This window comes from Oreochromis aureus, linkage group 3, assembly GCF_013358895.1.
Source record: "Oreochromis aureus strain Israel breed Guangdong linkage group 3, ZZ_aureus, whole genome shotgun sequence".
NCBI lineage: Eukaryota > Metazoa > Chordata > Actinopteri > Cichliformes > Cichlidae > Oreochromis > Oreochromis aureus.
Genome location: NC_052944.1, coordinates 6,078,648 through 6,099,595, shown reverse-complemented (window position 1 = coordinate 6,099,595; position 20,948 = coordinate 6,078,648). Strand labels below are relative to the sequence as shown.

General features: G+C 41.5%; 1 protein-coding gene across 1 annotated transcript in view; it reads left to right on the top strand.

The window, feature by feature from the left end:
- ache (acetylcholinesterase) overlaps positions 1 to 20,508 on the top strand; it is a 29,980-nt gene extending 9,472 nt beyond the window's left edge. The window contains exons 2-9 of the mRNA XM_031740939.2: positions 4,052 to 4,578; positions 4,825 to 5,048; positions 5,146 to 5,406; positions 7,430 to 7,652; positions 7,921 to 8,163; positions 10,221 to 10,413; positions 11,351 to 11,520; positions 17,308 to 20,508. Of these exons, the coding sequence (XP_031596799.1) occupies positions 4,092 to 4,578; positions 4,825 to 5,048; positions 5,146 to 5,406; positions 7,430 to 7,652; positions 7,921 to 8,163; positions 10,221 to 10,413; positions 11,351 to 11,520; positions 17,308 to 17,429 (1,923 nt within the window). The 5' untranslated portion in view covers positions 4,052 to 4,091 and the 3' untranslated portion in view covers positions 17,430 to 20,508. The remainder of the gene's footprint in view (positions 1 to 4,051; positions 4,579 to 4,824; positions 5,049 to 5,145; positions 5,407 to 7,429; positions 7,653 to 7,920; positions 8,164 to 10,220; positions 10,414 to 11,350; positions 11,521 to 17,307) is intronic.
- Positions 20,509 to 20,948: the final 440 nt, after the last annotated feature.

The window sequence follows — 20,948 nt, the reverse complement described above, 5'->3', positions numbered from 1 at the left end:
ATTTAATGTTCTCTGACCATTAGAAACCAATATCCTCTTTCCATTCTAATTCCACAAATTCCTGAATGCTATTTTCACAAATGGTTATTAAGTTTCTAGCTATGAGGAGATGCATTTCTAGTATAAACCCAGAGCCCCATTAATCCAGCAGACGGTGTGGCATTTACTAGGGTTTTACTTTGATGCCTTTTTATAGTGGCCCGTGTGACCAAACACCTGTCTCAGCCTTTGTGGCTTAGCTATGAGGGTCTTCAAATGTCTGTGTGGAGATAGAAAATAACTTTCCCTCCATCACAGTGGAAACTTGGTGTGACTGAGCTGGAAAGACACGAGGAACATGTGTAAGTTTGAAAACACAGACTTTAGTCGTGATCCTGCAGGAGGACTTGCTGTCCTACAGCTGCACAGTAAAGACTAAAAATGTAAAAAAAAGATTGTATAATCTACAGTAAAAATAACATTGTTGACCCTCTAGAGTTGATGGATGCACCGGTATGTACATATCACTTACTCATTTAAGATGATGTAGCAGCCAAACACACCCTGCTGAGTCTGTGCTCAGTTCAAACTACAAACCACTTTCTAATTTGTGTCGGGTCACTTTTAATGCAGGAAGAAACTATAAAAATGTTTTTTAAGGACACAGTAAAAGAACCTGTGACTTCTCCTCACCTGTCAGTGGAAAAATGCACCACAATAGCCAATCACAAGATTATATGGGAACACGTTTCATTTGGTGGCTCGGGAAGAAAAGAGGACGTTGTGGGAGTGGCTTCAAAATCAAGAACGGTGATTTTAATAGTGAGTCTTTAGATCTGAGAGATTTTTGATTTCGTGTGTTTAGAGTGCATAGTTATTGTGTTATGTAGTCATTGTTTGCTAAATTTGTATATAAAAAAACCCCTAAAAATGTTGTTTATTCTTTCAGGGTCATACACTGTGTTCACAGGAAAGTCTTTGTTTTCTTTATTTTTAACTGGTTAGCTAGAAATTTGCTACCATGTTCAAAATTGTGCAAGCGGTAGATGACAAGAAATAAAAGAGCTTTTTGAGTTTTCTGACAAGAGTTTAACTTTGAAATGAGTTCAAACTTCTGGGTTTATGGTTGATTAATAAGGCCGAGTGGATGATTGCTGCTGCTCGCCCTCCCCGGCCACCTGGGATTTTCTAGTTTACACCACAGATGTATTTACTACAAATCTCGGATGAGTTGGACTCCCGGTGACTTTCACCTCACGCTCAAGGCCAGACGTCAAGTTTTCTGAAAATCTAATGAATGACATCATTTGAGAAGGTGGTGATATAGGATTTTCAAATTGATATAATAGCTGTGTGTACTAGGAGGCTGAGGGGTAGCACCAGCAGTTGACAGTATTTGTCATTTATATCCTACAACTGTAAAGCAGGCTGGGTTTGGAGGTTGCCAGGAGAACAGTACTGGTCTGACTGCATTGTGCCAAGTGTAAGGTTTGGTGGTGGGGGATTATGCTGTGCGGTTGTTTTTTAGGAGTCGGGCTTGGCCTCTTAGTTCCAGTGGAGGGAACTCTTAATGCTTCAGCATACCAAGACATTTGGGACGATTTCATGCTGCCAGATTTGTGGGAAACGTTTGAGGATGGCCCTTTGTATTCCAACATTGTCACATTAAAATAATGAGCAAAGAAACATTACTCAATAGGACTGTCAGAATAAAATTCGAATAAATAAAAATATTAAGTAATACAAAGTAAAGTGCTATTAGTATTTAAACAGAAAATAATAATATTTTTTTCCAGTCCAAAATAACAAGTTAACAAAGTTTACAGATGGTTCAGGTCATGAACTCACGATTGCACTCTGAGTGAGGCTTGCTCTTATCTTTAGATGATGTTCCCATTTCCTGATAACAGTGCTAAAGATTCTCTCTGTCATGACCTGAGCAATTTGAGGTGCATGAGCCTCCTTTCAGGATAGACTCGCTTATATGCCTGTGATTAATCCAGGTATTAAGTGTTTGTACCTCAGGTGGTAGAGCAGGTCACCGACTACCCAGCCTTTCAATCTGCATGTCAAGTATCCTCAGACATGATAGTAACCTCATGTTGCTGTCTGATGGTTTAACTTTATTATGACACTCCTTGCAGGTCCTATGTGTCATATTAAGTATATAAATAAACTTTTTTATCATTATTAAATATTTTATTTTGTCCCATTTAGCACCTTGAGCAAACTGTTGTTGTGATTTAGTGCTATATAAATAAAAACTGAACTGAATCCTTTTTAAAAGAAAAATCCAAAATAAGTTCATATGTTTGAAATCTCCCCTGTGGGTGGATTCTGCCAGACCTGTAGTGCTGTTTCAAAATTTTCATTCAGCGTTTAAGGTGATCCAGATTTTGGTGACCATTAAGTTACGTACAAGTGACATATGTTGAATAATGTTCATGCAAAGGTTTGTTCCAATTAGCCCGTCCTTTAACGAGGAGATCCATATATTCATATATATGCTAAGGTCATATAGTGAGATGTGGTGGAATAGTTTGTAATGTTTCTAAGGCTACGTCCACACGTACACGGGTATTTTTGAAAACACAGATCTTTCTATGTTTGAGCCTTTCGTCAACACGTAAACGGCGTTTTGGGTCACTGAAAACAGAGATTCTTAAAAACTCAGTTTTTACGTTTACGTGTGGACGAGGAAAACAGAGGTTTAGTCACACGATGTCAAAGGTGTGCGCCGTTTTTGACGTGACGCTGTGCGCCACGTTATTGTTTACACGAGATTAATTTCTACAATGGTGGATGGAGACAAAATACTGTTGCTGGTAATCTGACTATGCAGTTTTTACACACTCACACATGCACACACAGTTACTGTCCCTCCATTTAGAAAGACAGACGCGTCAGAGTCAGACGCGGCTTCTACATTCAACACAGACGCTCTCACAACCCAAATCCCGACATTGATTTTGAATAAATTTAATTTGTAAAATATTAAATTTATGTATGCTCTATGCACTTTGTTCATTCCTAAGTTGTGAGTCTACACAACAGCCAAACTACCGTCTTTAGTTATTAACATTTGAAATGCACGTGTGGACGGGATTTTTAAAAAACCAAAACGGAAAATCTCCGTTTTCAGAACTACCCGTGTACGTGTGGACGTAGCCTAAATCTTTTATTTTATTGCATTTGATTCTATTGGGTGTCGGTTGTATCCGGGAGGAGAAAGAGTTCCCCCTCATCACTCCTCACTTAGCTTACACTTGATTTGAATGCCGTATCTTGTTTTTCACATGCTAATGTGGACTGCTCTTAATTAACTGTGTCTGTAATTCTAATTTAGCAGACTGTTAGTAGACCAGTGGAACATTTTCACAAAATCTTGTTCCCAATATTGTTTTTATGTCTTTATAATATTAGCACAGAAACCCACCAAACCCAACCAGCATCATTATAGTGGCAGTTACAGATCTTCTTATTCTGGAGCTGTAAAATATATTAATGTTTGCTACCAACTAAGTGTAATTACATTCAGTCCTTCACCAAAAACATGATATACACTTCTTAGTATATTGATATTCATAGACACATTTATCCTGCAAATTTTAGCCACTATTAAACATAAGCAGATTTGAAATATTAGCTTTTTAATCTGCTGTAACAGAACAAAAAGCTTTATATTCTGGTGAAGCTCGGACTCTGTCAGGCTGCTGTTGTCTCTGTGTTGTGTTGAATATTTAATAAGTCTTTTCTCAGAAGCTGCAGCAGGACAACACATCGACGCTGGCCATGCTGCACACTGATAAACTACACCTGACGTGTACACGCACTGAGAAAGTCTCACATAGGTTAACTAGTTGCTAAAGATAGAGCATTCAATCCACCCTTGAGATGATTATTTATTTTATTGCATATGATTCTATTTGATTCTGTCCTGTCAAATCTTCAATCCACACTGGTGAAACTTCCATACTTCTAGTGTCTTTTCTCATCTCATTTCTCCCTCCTGCCTGTTCTCCGTCCTCTCCTGTACTGTAATCACATTACTCTCTCCCTGTCTTCTCTGTAGATCTGAGCGTACACAGAGCATACCCTGCCATCCTTGTCTGATGAAAGAGTCACGACATCTGCTTCAGATACACAGACCGTATTCGCATACAAAGATGCAGCCCACTGTGGTTCCTCTCTTCTCCTCGATCTTCCTCCTGTCTTTCATCATCCCAGTCTGCTTCTCCCAGAACGATGGAGACCTGGTTGTTCAGACACGTACCGGTCGAGTTCGAGGCATCCGCCAGCTGGTGCCGGATCAAAGCTACATAACTGCTTTTCTGGGCATCCCCTTTGCTGAGCCCCCATTGGGGAACCGCCGCTTCCGTCCTGCGGAACCCAAACGTCCGTGGACTGGAGTGCTCGAAGCCAAGGAATACCCCAACGCGTGCTATCAGTATGTGGACACAGCATTCCCAGGCTTCCAGGGCAGTGAGATGTGGAATCCTAACAGAGAGATGAATGAGGACTGCCTCTACCTCAATGTCTGGGTGCCCTCCTCACCCAGACCTCACAACCTCACTGTCATGGTGTGGATCTATGGTGGAGGTACTTAAGAATTCACAAAACATACTGGGAATATCACTCCTATTGTCACTGGAGCGCTGGGTTAGCCGTTCCTGATATATTCCATTAGAACATTGATCGTCTGTCAGATTATTCTTTATGTAGAAGGATTGAGGATATTACGCTGGGAATTCAAATCTTTAAACTGCTTGAATAACAGTGTTGAATTGTTGTAGTACGCTCTAATATTGTAGGTTAATGCTGCGTTGTGATATTTCACGTTTCCAGGGTTCTACAGTGGATCTTCTTCTCTGGATGTGTATGATGGTCGTTACCTCGCTCACAGCGAGACAGTCATTGTGGTTTCGATGAACTACCGGATCGGTGCTTTCGGCTTCCTGGCTCTGCACGGCTCCTCCGAGGCTCCTGGGAATGTCGGCCTCCTTGACCAGAGGATGGCGCTGCAGTGGGTACAAGACAACATCCATTTCTTTGGTGGAAACCCTAAACAGGTGTGTTTCTCTGTGCTTTATTTGTCTAGCCTCTTTTACGCTAGAATTCATATGAGCCTGTTTTGATTCAGTTTTCTAATTGTTCTCTGTGAAACAGGTGACGATCTTTGGCGAGAGTGCTGGTGGAGCTTCAGTAGGATTCCACCTGTTGTCTCCAGACAGCCGACCCACTTTCACTAGAGCCATCCTCCAGAGTGGGGTCCCCAACTGCCCCTGGGCCTCAGTGAGTCCCGCTGAAGCCCGCAGACGTGCCACACAGCTAGCAAAGTTCGTCGGTTGCAACGGAGGCAATGACACTGAGATAATAGACTGTCTGCGCAGTAAAAGTCCACAGCAGCTTATTGATCATGAGTGGCAGGTAATTTACACAAATTCTGCTTGACTTTTCATGTTGTTTGCAACGTGCACGAGAGACTTATTTTCAGTTTGATGTTTTTTAAATCCAAACAACTGGCTTTTTGATGCAATGACATGGTTTATTACCTGTGCTTCCTACTAAGTGCACAATATGTTGTTAAGGATCAAAATCAGACCGGACTCAAACACAAGACTCTCTCAAACAGTTCAGGGTTGCAGAAATCCACACCGATATAGATTCTTCTTTCCCAAGAACACAAAACAGCTCACTGCTCTCCAGCACGGGCTTCTCCAACCAAAGGGATGTAGTTACTAAGTGTTTCCCATTCAAAGGCAAGTTGCACAAACATGGATATAAGGAGCCGTGCTTCAGTAACTGAAGACCGAAGCTCAGCCACTTCCTTAAATATTTGCTCCAAATAGGTCATCAAAGACGTGTTTGTGATTACCAGAAGGTGGGAACCTGGACTGAGTCCTGCCACTGCACAAATACCAACACACACACACACACACACACACACACACACACACACACACACACACACACACACACACACACACACACACACACACACACACACACCAGGATACAAGAAAGGAGAGGTAGACAGAAATGGGAGGTCAGACTAACGAGGACAGAGGGACCATGACAGGATGTATCAGTCAGGGCTGCCCGCGATTATTTCAGCAGCTCTCACAGCGCTGTGGCCAAACCTCCTGTTCCAGTCTTCAGTCCTCACCTGCTCAAATCTGCCCACCCTGCTAACTCGTCCCACAGAAAATTAAAATAATGAAACACATGAATTTGAAAATAATCAAATGTATTTTTAAAATGACTCAATAGGACTGTTAGAATAAAAATCAGATAAATAAAAATATTAGTTACACAAATTAAAGTGCTATTAGTATTTAAATACAAAATAATGTGCAAATAGGAAACTAATTTGCTTTCTAGTCCAAAATAACAAGTTAACCCTATAATGCCACGTGCATCATATTTGATACATGAGTTTCTGAGACCTCTGTCTCAACAACATGATCAATACTTCCCATAATTTCAAAATGTTATGGACAAAACTCTTTTTTGTCCAAAGTTAGCATTGGGCATTTTTGGCAACCTTTAGTTAACAACAATGTATTAAATGCGATACAAAAAATATATATAATATATTCTACACAACGTTATATAGTAAAAAAACTGTGGATTTTGTTTTAAGGGTTAATAAACATCTCAGTTCCAAAAACATCTGAATTTTCTGGCTATTTTTGATGGGTTGGGTCTTAGAGGGTTAACAAAGTTTACAGATGATTCAGTTCATGGATTCATAATTACACTGAACATGTTCATCAGGATCATTTACCAACAAAGACCGTTGCTCATCACATATTTGGTTATAGATCATAGTTTCTCAGATGGTTTAGTGTTCAGCACCAAATAAACTGATTATATTATTATTGATATAATCCAATCCACAGATTAACTACCTAACGTTAGGTGGAAGAGGTTTACTACAGTATTAAAGTGTGAAACAGTGTGGCTGCTCCTGTTTAATGATTTACTATCACGTTTCATCCTGAGACGTTTCTGACAGCTAACGTAAACATTACTGTAAAAACATTCATATAAACAGCGTGTCAATGCAACCCACTAACTTCATAAAACGGACCCATTCAGAGTGGACATCGCAGCTCCAGGGTGCCGGCGTTTTAAATGCTCGTGCACTGCGTTAGTGCTGTCGTGGAAGGAAAGCTCCGCTTTGCACAGTCTGCATTTCACTTTGTTTGCTGTTACATGCTTTCACATTTTTTAACATCTCCCCGTCACCAAATCTTTATAATTCGATCATGTTGACGAATCATTGCAGCCCCAGTACCAGTATAAAAAAGTCACATAAAAGGAGTAGCACGGTTCTGGAGTAGGAAGTAGCACTTCTTGGTGTTTTTATTCTTTCTTTTGTGCCAAGTTGGCCTTTTAATGTTGCGTTGTTATTTCACAGTCCCATGTGGGTTTGTCATCCATGCAGGTCCTGCCATGGTCCGCTCTGTTCCGATTTTCATTTGTGCCTGTTGTGGATGGTGAGTTTCTGCCTGACACTCCTGAGGCCATGCTCAACTCAGGGAACTTTAAAGACACACAGATTCTCCTCGGGGTTAATCAGAATGAAGGCTCCTACTTCCTGCTGTATGGAGCACCAGGCTTCAGCAAGGACAACGACAGTCTGATCTCCAGAGAGGACTTCCTGGAAAGTGAGGTTCTCCAAAATTATGTTTATAATAAAGTTCTGTGTCGGCTAGAATGGAATCTGGTCCTGTCTGCAAAAAGAAAACAAAAACAACACAATGCTACGGTAGAGTAGAAAAGCACTATATATGAATATATATATGTATATATGAATGTAACTAAGCAGAGAGAATTGTAGAAGTCCATCCAAAAAATACAAGTTAATTCTACTTCAGGTTATTACTTCACAGTTTTACTTCTATCTTGTTAAAAACTTCAGCGTCACTCTTCCAGGTGTTAGGTTGAGCGTACCTCATGCTAATGATATTGGCCTGGAAGCAGTGGTGCTGCAGTACACCGACTGGATGGATGAGAATAATGAGATAAAAAACCGTGATGCCATGGATGACATTGTCGGTGACCACAACGTCATCTGCCCGCTGGCCCACTTCGCTCGCTCCTATGCACAACACAATGCCCTCAAGGCTAACGTGGGTGGGATGAACTTTGGTGGGGTGAACAGTGGAAACTCACAAGGTAGGACACCCGAGTACCAGTGTGGTCTGTTCAGATCTAGAAGTATATACAGTTAAGCCCATAATTATTCATACCCCTGACAAATTTTGACTTAAAGTTACTTTTGTTCAACCAGCAAGTTCTTTTTTGAGCAGAAATGACACAGGTGTCTCCCCAAAGATAATAAGACGATGTACAAGAGGCATCATTGTGGAAAAAAATATTTCTCAGGTTTTATTTATATTTTAGCAAAAAGTATCATGTACAGAATTATTCATACCCTTCTCAATAATCAATAGAAAAGCCTTTATTGGCTATTACAGCAATCAAACGCTTCCTATAATTGCAGACCAGCTTTTTGCATGTCTCCACAGGCATTTTTGCCCATTCATCTTTAGCAATGAGCTCCAAATCTTTCAGGTTGGAGGGTCTTCTTGCCATCACCCTGATCTTTAGCTCCCTCCACAGATTCTCAATTGGATTCAAGTCAGGACTCTGGCTGGGCCACTGCAAAACGTTAATGTTTTTGTCTGCTAACCATTTCTTCACCACGTTTGCTGTATGTTTTGGGTCATTGTCATGCTAAACTGTCCACTGGTTCCCAAGGCCAAGTTTTTCTGCCGACTGCCTGATGTTGTTGTTGAGAATCTTCATGTATTGCTCTTTTTTCATGGTGCTGTTTACTGTGATTAGGTTCCCTGGTCCATTGGCTAAAAAACACCCCCAAAGCATTAGGTTCCCACCACCATGTTTGACAGTGGGGATGGTGTTCTGTGGGTTGAAGGCTTCTCCTTTTTTATGCCAAATGAAGGCAACATCATTGTGACCAAATAATTCAATTTTTGTTTCATCTGACCATAACACTGAAGACCAGAAATCTTCTTCTTTGTCCAGATGAGCATTTGCAAAGGCCAAACGAGCTTTTGCGTGCCTTATCTGGAGAAGTGGCGTTTTCCTTGGTCTGCATCCGTGGAACCCAACAGTGTCCGTTGGAGTGTCTGCCTGGAGACATTGCCACCAGCAGAGCCCAGATTCACCAGAATGGCCTTGGTGGTGATCCTTGGATTCTTTTTCACCTCTCTCACTATTCTCCTGGCCAGCACAGGTTTCACTTTTGGCTTCCGACAACGTCCTCTGAGATTTTCCACAGTGCGGAACATCTTGTATTTTTTAATAATACTTTGCACTGTAGCCACTGGAACTTGAAAACATTTGGATATGGCCTTGTAGCCCATTCCTCACTTGTGAGCAGCCACAATGCACAGCCGCAGGTCCTCACCGAGTTCCTTTGTCTTAGCCATGAATGTCCACAGAGCACCTACAGAGAGAGCTGCTGTTTTTCACCTGTTGAGTTGATTAAAACAGCTATTCCCAATTAATCAGGGTAATTAGGATGCTTTAGAACAGCTTTGACTATTTGGAATGGTATGGAACTTTGGATTTTCCCAGAGACTGTGACAGTTTGTGAAGGGTATGAATAATTCTGGACATGTTACTTTTTGCTCAAATGTAAATAAAAGCTGTGAAATATTTTTTTTTCCACAATGATGCGTCTTGTACATCATCTTATTATCTTTTGGGAGACGCCTGTGTCATTTCCAGTCAAAAAATAACTTGCTAGTTGAATAAAAGTAACTTTAAGTCAAAATTTGGCAGGGGTATGAATAATTATGGGCTTAACTGTATATGTCCCATACCTAGACACGCTCAAGCTACCGTTTGAATGACCTGCTTTGTGTTGATAGAACAATTTGGTACAATACTTAAATGGAATTGTGCGTTAAATTTCACGTTTTCACTTTTTAATGCAGATGATAGCTATTTAAAATATGCTATAATGTGCTTGACAACTTCACAACAATTTAATCTGCATTTGTCATGTAAGTAAAACTGATACTCTGAAGATAGATCAGTAAAATATTCCAGTTGGAAAACTGATTTATTGATTTATTTTTTGCCTGTCCTTGGAAAAGATTAAAACATATCTGTAGTTTCAGAGTAAAAGTGAAATAATAATGATGATTAATTATTTATAATTGTAATTTTCATGCATTTTCTTCCTCCATTTATTTCTTAAGGAGGGGTCTATCTTTACCTTTTCGATCACCGGGCATCCAATCTGGCCTGGCCAGAATGGATGGGTGTGATCCATGGCTATGAGATTGAATTTGTTTTCGGCCTGCCGCTGGTGAAGAGACTCAACTACACCCGAGATGAGGAGAAGCTAAGCCGACGCATGATGAAATATTGGGCCAACTTTGCTCGGACTGGGTGAGGCCACAAAGTGGGAATAAAAAAACTACCTATGGAATTAGGGTCTATGTCCACGTCCAGTCTTTTTTATGCAAATGCACCTCAGCAACTATGTTTTTCAGTCAAAATAAATAATGCAGGAAAAGCTGTATGAGTAAGCAGCCCTTTAAATTCCTGTGGAACTGCAGGTTAATGAGTCTTGACATGACTTTGGAGGCACAGAGAGCTTCTCCTGACAGTTAACCCTCATTCTCCTTGGCTTAAAGGAAAGGCTTTAATAAGTAAATCTTAATGCTGTGAGGTACACAGTGGGGGAAATTAAATTATTTGACCTCCTTTTGAAATTGTATCCAGTTACAAAGAATTGAGAAAGCTACAATTTGTTTTATTAGTAGCATAAATTGTCAGCAAAAGCAGAACATTCTGTAACAGTTACAAACTCATGTGCATTTTAGTGAGTGATCAATATTTAATCTGCTTGGAAGACATAATTCAGTACTTGGTGGAATGACAGGAGCAAGAAACACTGTCAGACATTTCTTGTATTCAATTCGATTCAGTTTTATTTACACAGCGCCAAATCAAAACAACAGTCGCCTCAAGGCGCTTTATACTGTAAGGTAGACCCTACAATAATACATACAGAGAAAAAAACAACAATCAACTAACTGTGTGGTGCTATCCATTTTCATTTAGGGATCCTTAGTAAGCACGTACATGTTTGAGCGTGAAACAACACAAATTTGATTATCTGAATATGTTTCTCATTGAGCAACATGGCTGTTCTGCACCATGCTGCAAGAATGGAACATCAAGTGGTGATGTACTACGAGTACTGACATCAACTGCAAGCAGAATTGTTGTGAATCTAAGAGTTAGTTTGGAGATAATTTTACTGCTTTTTCATTTGAATTAGTTGTATTTGTAATATCCTTTCTTGTTCTGTCTGTATCAGAAATCCCAATGACGTGCAGGGAGATAGAGGGAAACGCTGGCCTGTGTTTACCGTCAGCGAGCAAAAACATGTTGGCCTCAACACCGAATCACTCAAGATTCACAAAGGTTTGCGGAACCAGATGTGCGCATTCTGGAATCGCTTCCTGCCACGCCTTCTCAATATTACTGGTAAATACTATTTAATATTACTTCATCTCTACACTTGAAATCTGTATTGAATGCAAGTCTTCACGTATATTCCTCTTAGAATTATGACACTTCTCACTGGATGCATGATACACGAATTGTTCGAAAGTGGAGTTGTAGCAGCTTGTGTCAGTTTGTTGTTTTGTTTTTCTTAAATAAGTGCAGCTCCTCCTGATTGGTATCAGATGGTTGACTCCGCCCTTGGAGACTGTTTCACTTCCTGATCTTAAACCTCCTGCATAGATTTTTCACTGTTTTTTGGGTTATTACTGCTGCTGATTTCAGACTATGAAATTATTTCATCATATCTTTATATGTAACCCCAGTTTTTTGAAAATTTGGGACATTGTATAAAATGTAAATTTAAGAGAAGAATGGAGCGACATTAAAATCTAATGACCCCTAGTAGAAACTATCAAACTGAAGAGAAGAAAATAAAGCAGTTTTCAAATTGATGATAGCAACACATCATAACAAAGTGGGAGAGGACCACGTTTACCATTGTGTAGCATCAACCATTGGGGTGGCTGTGGCTGAGGAGGTAGTAAAGTTGGTGGTGCTGAAACTTTGATGGCTCAAGTAGAGTAAAAAGTGCTATTTACAGACCAGTCCATTTACCAGAGGAAAGCTCTTCCATTGATGTCTGGTACTGGATTCTAGCTGCTAAACAGTAAAAGGCGACATTTTACTATTTTGTGAAAAACATTAGCTCTGTTTGAATTTGATTGCACCAATACATATCAAGAGTTAGAAACACTAACTCTAAAGGCTTAGAAAGTAAGAGCTTCTAAAAATAGAACAGCTTGAAGATCATTTTGCAACTAATTAGGTTAACTGGCACCAGGACAGTAACATGACTGGATATTAAAAGGCAGACGGAATTTCTCAGAAGTAAAGATGGGAAATGTTCTCAAAGCTTTTTCTGTCACGTGACAGTGAAATGGAGCTTCGCCAGTCTGCAGAAAGCTGCATCTGCAGATTGTGGAAGAGTATAGACTTAATAGTCCTCAATGTAAAATTGCAAAGACTTGGATATCTTATTACTTACAGTATATAATGTCCTTAAAAGATCATGGGAGAAATCTCTGTGCACAAAGGACAAGGCTGAAAATCAATATTGGATACTGATCAGGTGGGACTGCATTAAAAAAACAGACATGATTCTGATATTTATCCAGAAATCACAGTATGTAAAAGGAGTTTACCATGCCATCCACAAATGCAGGTTAAACCTCTGTCATAGAAGAACGAAGCCAAATGTGACAACGATCGAGAAAACCTGCTGTCTGGGCTAAAACTAATCTAATATGGACTGGGGGAACATGGAGAACTGTGGTCAGATGAATCAAAATTTCAAATTTGTTTAGAAAACATGGACCCTGCATCTCTTGACTAAGGAGGCAAGGAAGTATCTGGTTTGTTTAGCATGGATTTGGTATGTTGCACATCTGGTAAAAGCTCTATCAATGCTAAAAGGTATATACAGCATTTAGAGCAAATAAACCCAGTTTGGTCCTGTCCCAACTTCAAGATGCATTGCTGTCATCGAATTTAAAATGACCTTATTTTTTCTTTCTAAAATGTTACTCATGTTCTCATTTTAAGCATTTGATATATTTTGTGTTCTATAATTGAGACAGGGATAAGTCTTTAAAAGCTGTGAGTGCACAGGAATTCAAGATAGTGGAACACTGAAACATGGCGGGAATCTCTGCTGGAAAAGCACTGAAACAGACGGAGAGGGAGATTAGTTGCGAATGGGGAAGGAGCTATACTGAGGAAAGGACAAAGGACACAGGTTTGACAAGAGACGTTGAATGCGGGGTGTATGCGCATGGATGTAGGGAGTCTAGGGACCGGTGATGGTTTCTAATTAATATAGTCCAATGTAGCCTGGAATGATGTGCAAGAGAGTGATTTGAGGGGAATGTCTTTGGCAGAAAGCAATACCTTTTGTCCTGGTACATACTTGGGAGTCGGTGTCCGATCGACAACCCTGTTGATCGATGGCCTTTAGCACTGCCTCCTGAGTTGGGATCCAAATGCATCAACAGCGTTGTAAGTGGTGTTGGAAGGAATGGTGAGATCAACTTTGGCTTCCGGGATCGGGTGATTGCTAACCTAGGGAAGCTTCAAAGGGCGAGAGACCAGTTGCAGATGAGGTAAGTAAATTATGCGCATACTCAACCCAAGTGAGATATGAAGACCAGGTTGCTGGGTTTTGTGTGGTGACACAGCAAAGAGTTGATTCCAGTTCTTGATTTAGCCTCTCCATCTAATCATTGGATTGCACGGATGTATCCGGTGCTGACGCTGACTTTGGCTCCCAGGACGGTGCAGACGGTCTTCCAGACTAGGAAGGGGACTGCGGGCCTGTGTCACAGACAATTTGCATGGGGATACCATGGAGCCTGAAAACGTGATCTACAAGGTGGCTGGAAGTTTCGTAGGCAGAAGGAAACCCACTCTGTTGGTGGCAGGAAGAATGGTAACGAGCAGTGGTGAATCAGTATTGGTGACAGCTGGTGCGACAGAGCGTTGGGTTTGACGTGTCGAGAACCTGGGCCATATGAAATAGAGAAATTAAAGTGGCCGAAGAACAAAGACCAATGGGCTTGGCAGGCATTGAGCCTCTTGGCAGTTCTCAGGTCGTTTTCATAGTTATACTGTTATACTGTAGTTAAACTGTAAAGGGTTGTTATCTATCCTTTAACAGTGGCGAGATTCTTCTAAAGCAGGGATGGCCAACTCCAGGCTTCGAGAGCTGGTGTCCTGCAGGTTTTAGACATGTCCTTGATGCATCACAGCTGATTTAAATGGCTAAATTACCTCCTCAGCATGCCTTGAAGTTCTCCAGAGGCCTGGTAATGAACTAATCATTTGGTGTGTTGATCCAGGGTGATATCTAAAACCTGCAGGACACTGGCTCTTGAGGCCTGGAGTTGGCCACCCCTGTTCTAAAGCTAACTTGACTGTCAACAACTCCCAGTCACCCACGTCATAATTTCGCTCTGCTGGAGCAAGGCGATGTGAGAAGGAGCAAGGCTGTAGTTTATCTTGGGACCCTGAACGTTGTGAGATTTTTGTCCCCAATTCTGAATCTCTAAATCTGAGATGTCTACTTCTACAGTGAACGGCTTGGTGATGTCGTGGTGGATCAGCACAGGTCCAGAAGTGAATAGGTGTTTTAGCTTAATGAAGACTGCTTCGGTTTCAGAGGACCAGATGAATGGGATCTTGGTGGAGGTGAGGTGGGTGACTTGTGCAGCTTCCGAACGTAGCAATGGTAGAAGTTGGTGAACCTGAGGAACCGCTCACAGCTTGAATGTTTGCCAGGTCAGTGTTCACCTGTCCTCCTGTCAGGATATAACCGAGAAAGATAACTAAGGAACAGATAAACTCACATGTTTCTGCTTTGACAAATAACCGGTTTTCCAGGAGGCGTTGCAGTACTGAACAGACATGGACTCTGTGCTCCTCTGGAGAAAATCGGGATGTCGTCTAGGTAAACAAATACAAAAATATTCAGGAAATTCCTCAACACATTGTTTACTAATGCCTGGAAGACTCCAAGAGCATTAGTGAAACCAAATGGCAAAACAAGATACTCAAAATATCCCAGGGTTGTATTGAATGCAGTCTTCCATTCGTTTCCCTCCCGGATGCAGAGCGGATGGTATGCATTGCGTAAATAATAAGTTTAGTGAAGATGGTGGCCCCATGAATGGGTTCAAGGGCAGAGGGTACTTGTTTTTTACAGTGATCTCATTCAAACATCGATAGTTTATACAGGTACTGTGTCTTATCCTTTTTGGCAAAAAAAACCAACCTGCACCTACCGGGGAGGAAGACGGGTGGATGATGCCGGCTGCCAAGGACTCTTGGATATATTGCCTCCCGTTCGGGCCAAGACAAGTCTGCTATAAGGCAACGGGGCACTGGGAAGGAGGTCAATGGTGCAGTCACAAGGTCTGTGGGGTGGAATGGATAACGCTTTAGTCTCACTGAAGACCTCCTGAAGGTCTCGATATTCCTGGGGAATAGAGAAGAGATCCGGTGGGGAAGAGACTACAGGAGCTGTTCCTGGGGTTCCTCAGGGTACAGCTAAAGTTAGACAGTGAGGCAGAATAAACTCAACCTGTAATCTTTCGTAACCATAGATAACTGAGGATTAGAGGTGTTTCAGGGAAGGCAAAGGAAAGAATGAATGTTTCCCAATGGTTTCCAGATGTGACTATGCATACGGGTTCGGTTTGGTGAGTGATTAATGCAAAAACCTGATTATTGAGTGTGGTGGTGAGTATTGGTGGGTCAAGTGGAACGAACAGCAGGTTTAACTGTTTGGCCAGCTCTGTGTTGATTAGGTTCGGCTCCGACCCAGAGTCGACGAGGGCATGAAGGCAGTGAATAACCTGATTAAAATTATGTATCATTGGTAATACTAAACGAGGCTTGGAGTTAGTCAGGGATCCGCCCACCTGTATCCCTGAAATTAACAGCAGAAATCTTTTTGTTGAACCGGTCAGTTCGGGAGGAAATGATCGGATGCTCCATAATAAAGGATTCACGGGAGCAAAACCGCCTTTCTCTCTCTTCCGGAGAGAAACAGTAAGTGGCCAATCTGCATGGGCTCAGAGGGAGGTTTAGAGGATGACAAAGTGGTAGCTGAAGTGGAAGTTGACACCGGAAGTGGAATAGCAGACACGGAAATTGGAAATGAGCGGAGCAAAGCCTTTTTTGTAGCTTCTTTTTGGCCTCTCTCTCTCTCTCTCTCTCTCAGTATTATGTCGATTCTCCGTGAGAGAGAGACCAGGTCCTCAAAGCATGTGTACATCCTCTGAACAGTTTAATAGGAAACCCCCCCCACACCGGCCCAGAAGGGGGAAGAGGCCCAGGTGCTAGAGTTTAGATGCAAAGCGGGGCTGGAGCTATGCTGCAGAAAGGTAAATACTGAATTTGCAGTATGGGGATCTGGGGAGGCTAGCCAGGTGAGCGTCCAAGTGGTGTGAGATCGAGTGAGGTTCCAACCTTTTGTTTCCAGGCATCCAATAGTGATGGTGGGCAGTGAATAGTTTAATTTCCACAAGGCAGGTTGCAGAGGTTTACAGTGGGTTTTGCCTTGGAGAACAGTGTCCAGGTAAGTAAGGTGTCGAGTCATGGCAGAGTAACTGAAGGCACAAGGAGATCAAGTTAAGCACATAAAGATCCAAAGCAATGAGGTCTGGTTACCACCATGCGGTAGCACACACAAGCAGGTAGTATAAAAACACCAGACGCTCACCTGGATCATGACAGAGTCTTTTCCTTACACTATAAAGTGCCTTGAGGAGGCTGTTGTTGTGATTAGGAGTTATATAAACTGAATTGAAGTGGGAAAGAAGTCACCCCCGGCCACTCTTAATGAAGAGCCACTGTGCTGCTGGGGGGGACATCATTCACCTCGTGGTTGGGCCGAAGCCCCCTGGGCTTGTTCTTCAGTCACCAGCATTTTAATGAACTCTGATATTTCAGCACCAAAATACTCCACATCCACCATCCTTTTCTCAACCAACTTGCTCTAATCTTACTGAAACTTAAAGGACAATCAGTGGCCTTGACATCAGCAGTGTATGTGCATGAAATTCTAAAGCAGGTATGGTCTTCAAGCTACGGCTGCCACAAACAATTATTTTGATAGTCGACGTAATCATGACTAGTCCACAAATCGTGGCAGCCCTACTTCAGGCTCAACTGCTAACCATTTTTCTGTCTCTGTGTTTCTTCTCTCAGACAACATAGATGAGGCAGAGCGTCAGTGGAAGGTGGAGTTTCACCGCTGGTCTTCCTACATGATGCACTGGAAGAGTCAGTTTGACCACTACAGCAAGCAGGAGCGCTGCACTGATCTCTGAGCGACTCGGCGAGGAGACGACGGAGAGAAGAGCGGCGAGCGAGCCGTGGCTGTTTTCCTCCATAGTCCCTGAGTCAAGGCTGACATCTTTTTGTGGTTCTTTTGGTTCACAGCATACACAAGCAGAGGCACTGTTGTCATTTATTTATATTATTTATAATATTTATTGTTTTGTTTTTTTTATTTGTGTATGTGTGTCTGTGGAACTTAAGGGCTGTGGAGTAAAACTTGTCATTGGAGGAGTAAAGATGCGTCATTACCTCGAATGTATGTGCGTAACTATGTGTGCGTCTCAGAAACCCCCCAGTTTGACTCAGATAACTTAACTGACCCGTCACACTGCTCCACTCTGGATTTACTGTAACCTCACTCGTCTTTGTGGTCATCTCCTCACTTTTTTGCTTTCTGAGGATTTCTTCTTTCCAACATATCAGTTGTACTTTTGGTCTCATCACTGTTTTGTTTCTCTTTTATTTATTCAGTTATTTTTTATTAATACTGTTACAACCACTACTCCCATTACCTGTACTGGTCTTGCTTTGTTTGTGTGTATCTCCTGTGGTAAGCCATATACTATTTTGCATTTATCTAACTGTTGCTGTGTGTGAAAATATCAGATTCCTCACATTTTACTCAATGTTAAAACTGCTGTATTCTAGTTTGATGTGAGATGTAGATAGTATATTACATTCAGACCAACTGACTGGTGCCTAACTCGCATTATATTACAAGTTCACTCAGTTTCACAGTTGAATGGAAACAGAAATGAGTCCCTTTGATGTTTATGGGTCCTCTTGAGCGTCGCCTGTCTGTGAAGGAGCGTCGGTGCTCAGTTCTTCTAAATGTTCGGCTGTCCTGTGAGGGTCGATGCTTCTGCACTGAATTGTGCATGTGTGCGTGGCATCCACCCAGTGTTTGTCGCAGGTGTGCCATTCTCATGTGTGAGACAGTAAGCTCGATCTTTTATGTCTTTTCCTCCTTCCATCTTAGCATTTCCCCCTCCTTTTTTCTATCCCTCATTCTGTTTGTCTTACACCACAACAACCCTTCATCCAGTCCCTCTCTCTGCTTTCTGCCTCTCCATCTTCCTTCCCTTTTATTGTCCTCTCCACTCTAGTTGTCATCTTCATCTCTAATAAACCTCCACCCACCCTCATTTCTTTCCTACTCTCTTCCTTTATCCATTATTCCTGCCTCTCCCTTAGGCCTCTGTTTTCCACTTTTCCATTCCTTGTTTGTTTCCTTTCGCTCCCTCCTCCTTTTATTTTTTCCTTATTCATCATCTGCCCTATCTGTCCCTCCTTCCTTGTCTGCCCTGTTACATCACTCTTTCCCATCCTCCTGTGCGTTCTGTCCCTGCTCCCTCTCCCATCCCCCTTCCTTGGTGCTCCTGCTTTGTTGTTAGTCTAATGGAGGTAGAGTAATTCACTCAGCTGCAGGATAATGTGACAGAGTACTGGCTCAGCCTCTGGCCTGCTGGCCGACAGTGCCTGGTGAACGGAGAGGTGGAGAAGTGATGGGAAAATGACAAGACAGAGAAATGCACTCCTATGTAACAAAAGTAATACAGATATGCACTGATTTGAAAACTCATAGTGTCCGACTCAGATGTGCATTTTGTTACATCCAGGGCCATAAAAAGACATTTGCATGTTCAATCCTGTGATTTGGTTGCAAACACTCATTTGTAGCAGCATTCACCTGCATTTGAAAACAAATCAAGAAAAAGACTTTTAACCTTTAACTTGATGCTGACAATTTTCCCATTTCTGGGTGCTTAGGTGAGCCGCCTCTTACTCTTATTTAATGACACTCCAGGACGATAATCTTACATTTGCATATCTATTGCACAAAGAAGTCGGAGCCTGCATTGTTCCCTGTGTTGTAAGCATGTTATACTGAAGAATCAAGACAGTTTACTCAGATTACAACCTTGTTTGCATAGGATCCAGATATCATTTTTTCCCCTTATCTTTGTTAAGATATGTTCCCTCATAAGTTATCATTATGTCTGCAGAGGATTAGTGTAGCAGTTAATGATTCACTTTACATCCAGTTGTCTTGTTTATACAAGACCTGTGATACGAGCTTGTTCACCTGGCAGGTTGTTATTCATCCATATTTTCTGCACACTAAATAACTTGTGAATATCTATTAAAGGATAAGTAATATTTGCATTCAAATCTAATCTATTATATTCTACATTAAAAAGTATAATCGTACAAGACTTTGGGGCAACTCTACCTGAGGTATGAGTCACTTGTCTGTGTCTACCACCCATATCACTGTGTGTGTGTGTGTGTGTGTGTGTGTTATCACTGTACTTCTGTCAGCCTTTCTTACATTTCCATTTGAGTATTGTGAGGGAACTGAAGCGACGCTCTGATTAGCTGTTGGCTGCCCCAGCACAGTGTCCCCGTTGGCATGTAAAGCTCCTATTTGTGGCTCAGAGTCGTGTAGTCTAGCTTTAAAAAGAACTAAATATGACAAAAACAAGTATTGTACATGTGTAAAATACCAGTAAAGAGTGCATGTTTGAAAGGCCATGTGACTGACACCTCCTTCCTCCAGCTCCTCTCAGACAGAGAGATCCTGCTTAAGCCACACCTCAACTGCTTGCACTTCTATCGAGTCCTTGTGCATGTCCAGAAGCCCATCATCTGCAGTATATCCTACCAAACTTGGACTGTTATATTCTGTGAAATTTGTACTTTCAATAAGCCTATTATCCAGTATCTCATGTAAGGTACGTTTGATGTTAGCAATAACAGAAATGCATCAGTAAAGGAATATATTTGATATTTAACGCAGTGAAAATAAAATGTGATCAAACAGCAACGATGAGGGACAGAGTCGTTTTAAAAGCAATATTTATTCAAAGTATGAACTTAATATGAGTGCCGATGACTATTTTCTTGTATAAACTCTTTGTTTTCAGTCCTCTGCCTCATCGTTGTTTGTTTCAGTCACTAGTACTGTAAGTGTTGAAGGCTTCTGTAGCTTCCCAGTATGTCTCTGTGTATGACAAATGCTGACTTTATTAAGCTATAGCAACAGAAATAAAGGGAGCCTGCTGTCGATCTCAAGTTTTTTATTGAATCTCAGCACGTACCGACAGACGCACCGGTTTTCGTCTCGGTCTGGACTAATAAAAGTGTGATGGATGAAGATTTTTAGTCTGCAGCACTGAAACAGGCACATTTTAGAATAAGACCGTGCAGAACACGACTACCAAACATTTCAGTCGTTTGATTATCGCTGGACTTTTAATCATTTAGGTGAGCTTCCTTTCTCAACATCATGCAAATCACTGTGAGCCAGCCTTGCTGCTCCAACAGTAGCTTAGCTGGTTTTCAGTTAACTGATGAGTCTTGTCAGAAGTTATTTGAATAGTACTGTCGCCTAGAAATGAGAATAAAATCCACCAGTTATTGTGGAACAATAAAGAGACCACAGTCTTGAAGTCATTCACTCTGGTTTTTATTAACATCAAAGTTAATAATGAATGTGTGAATGCAAA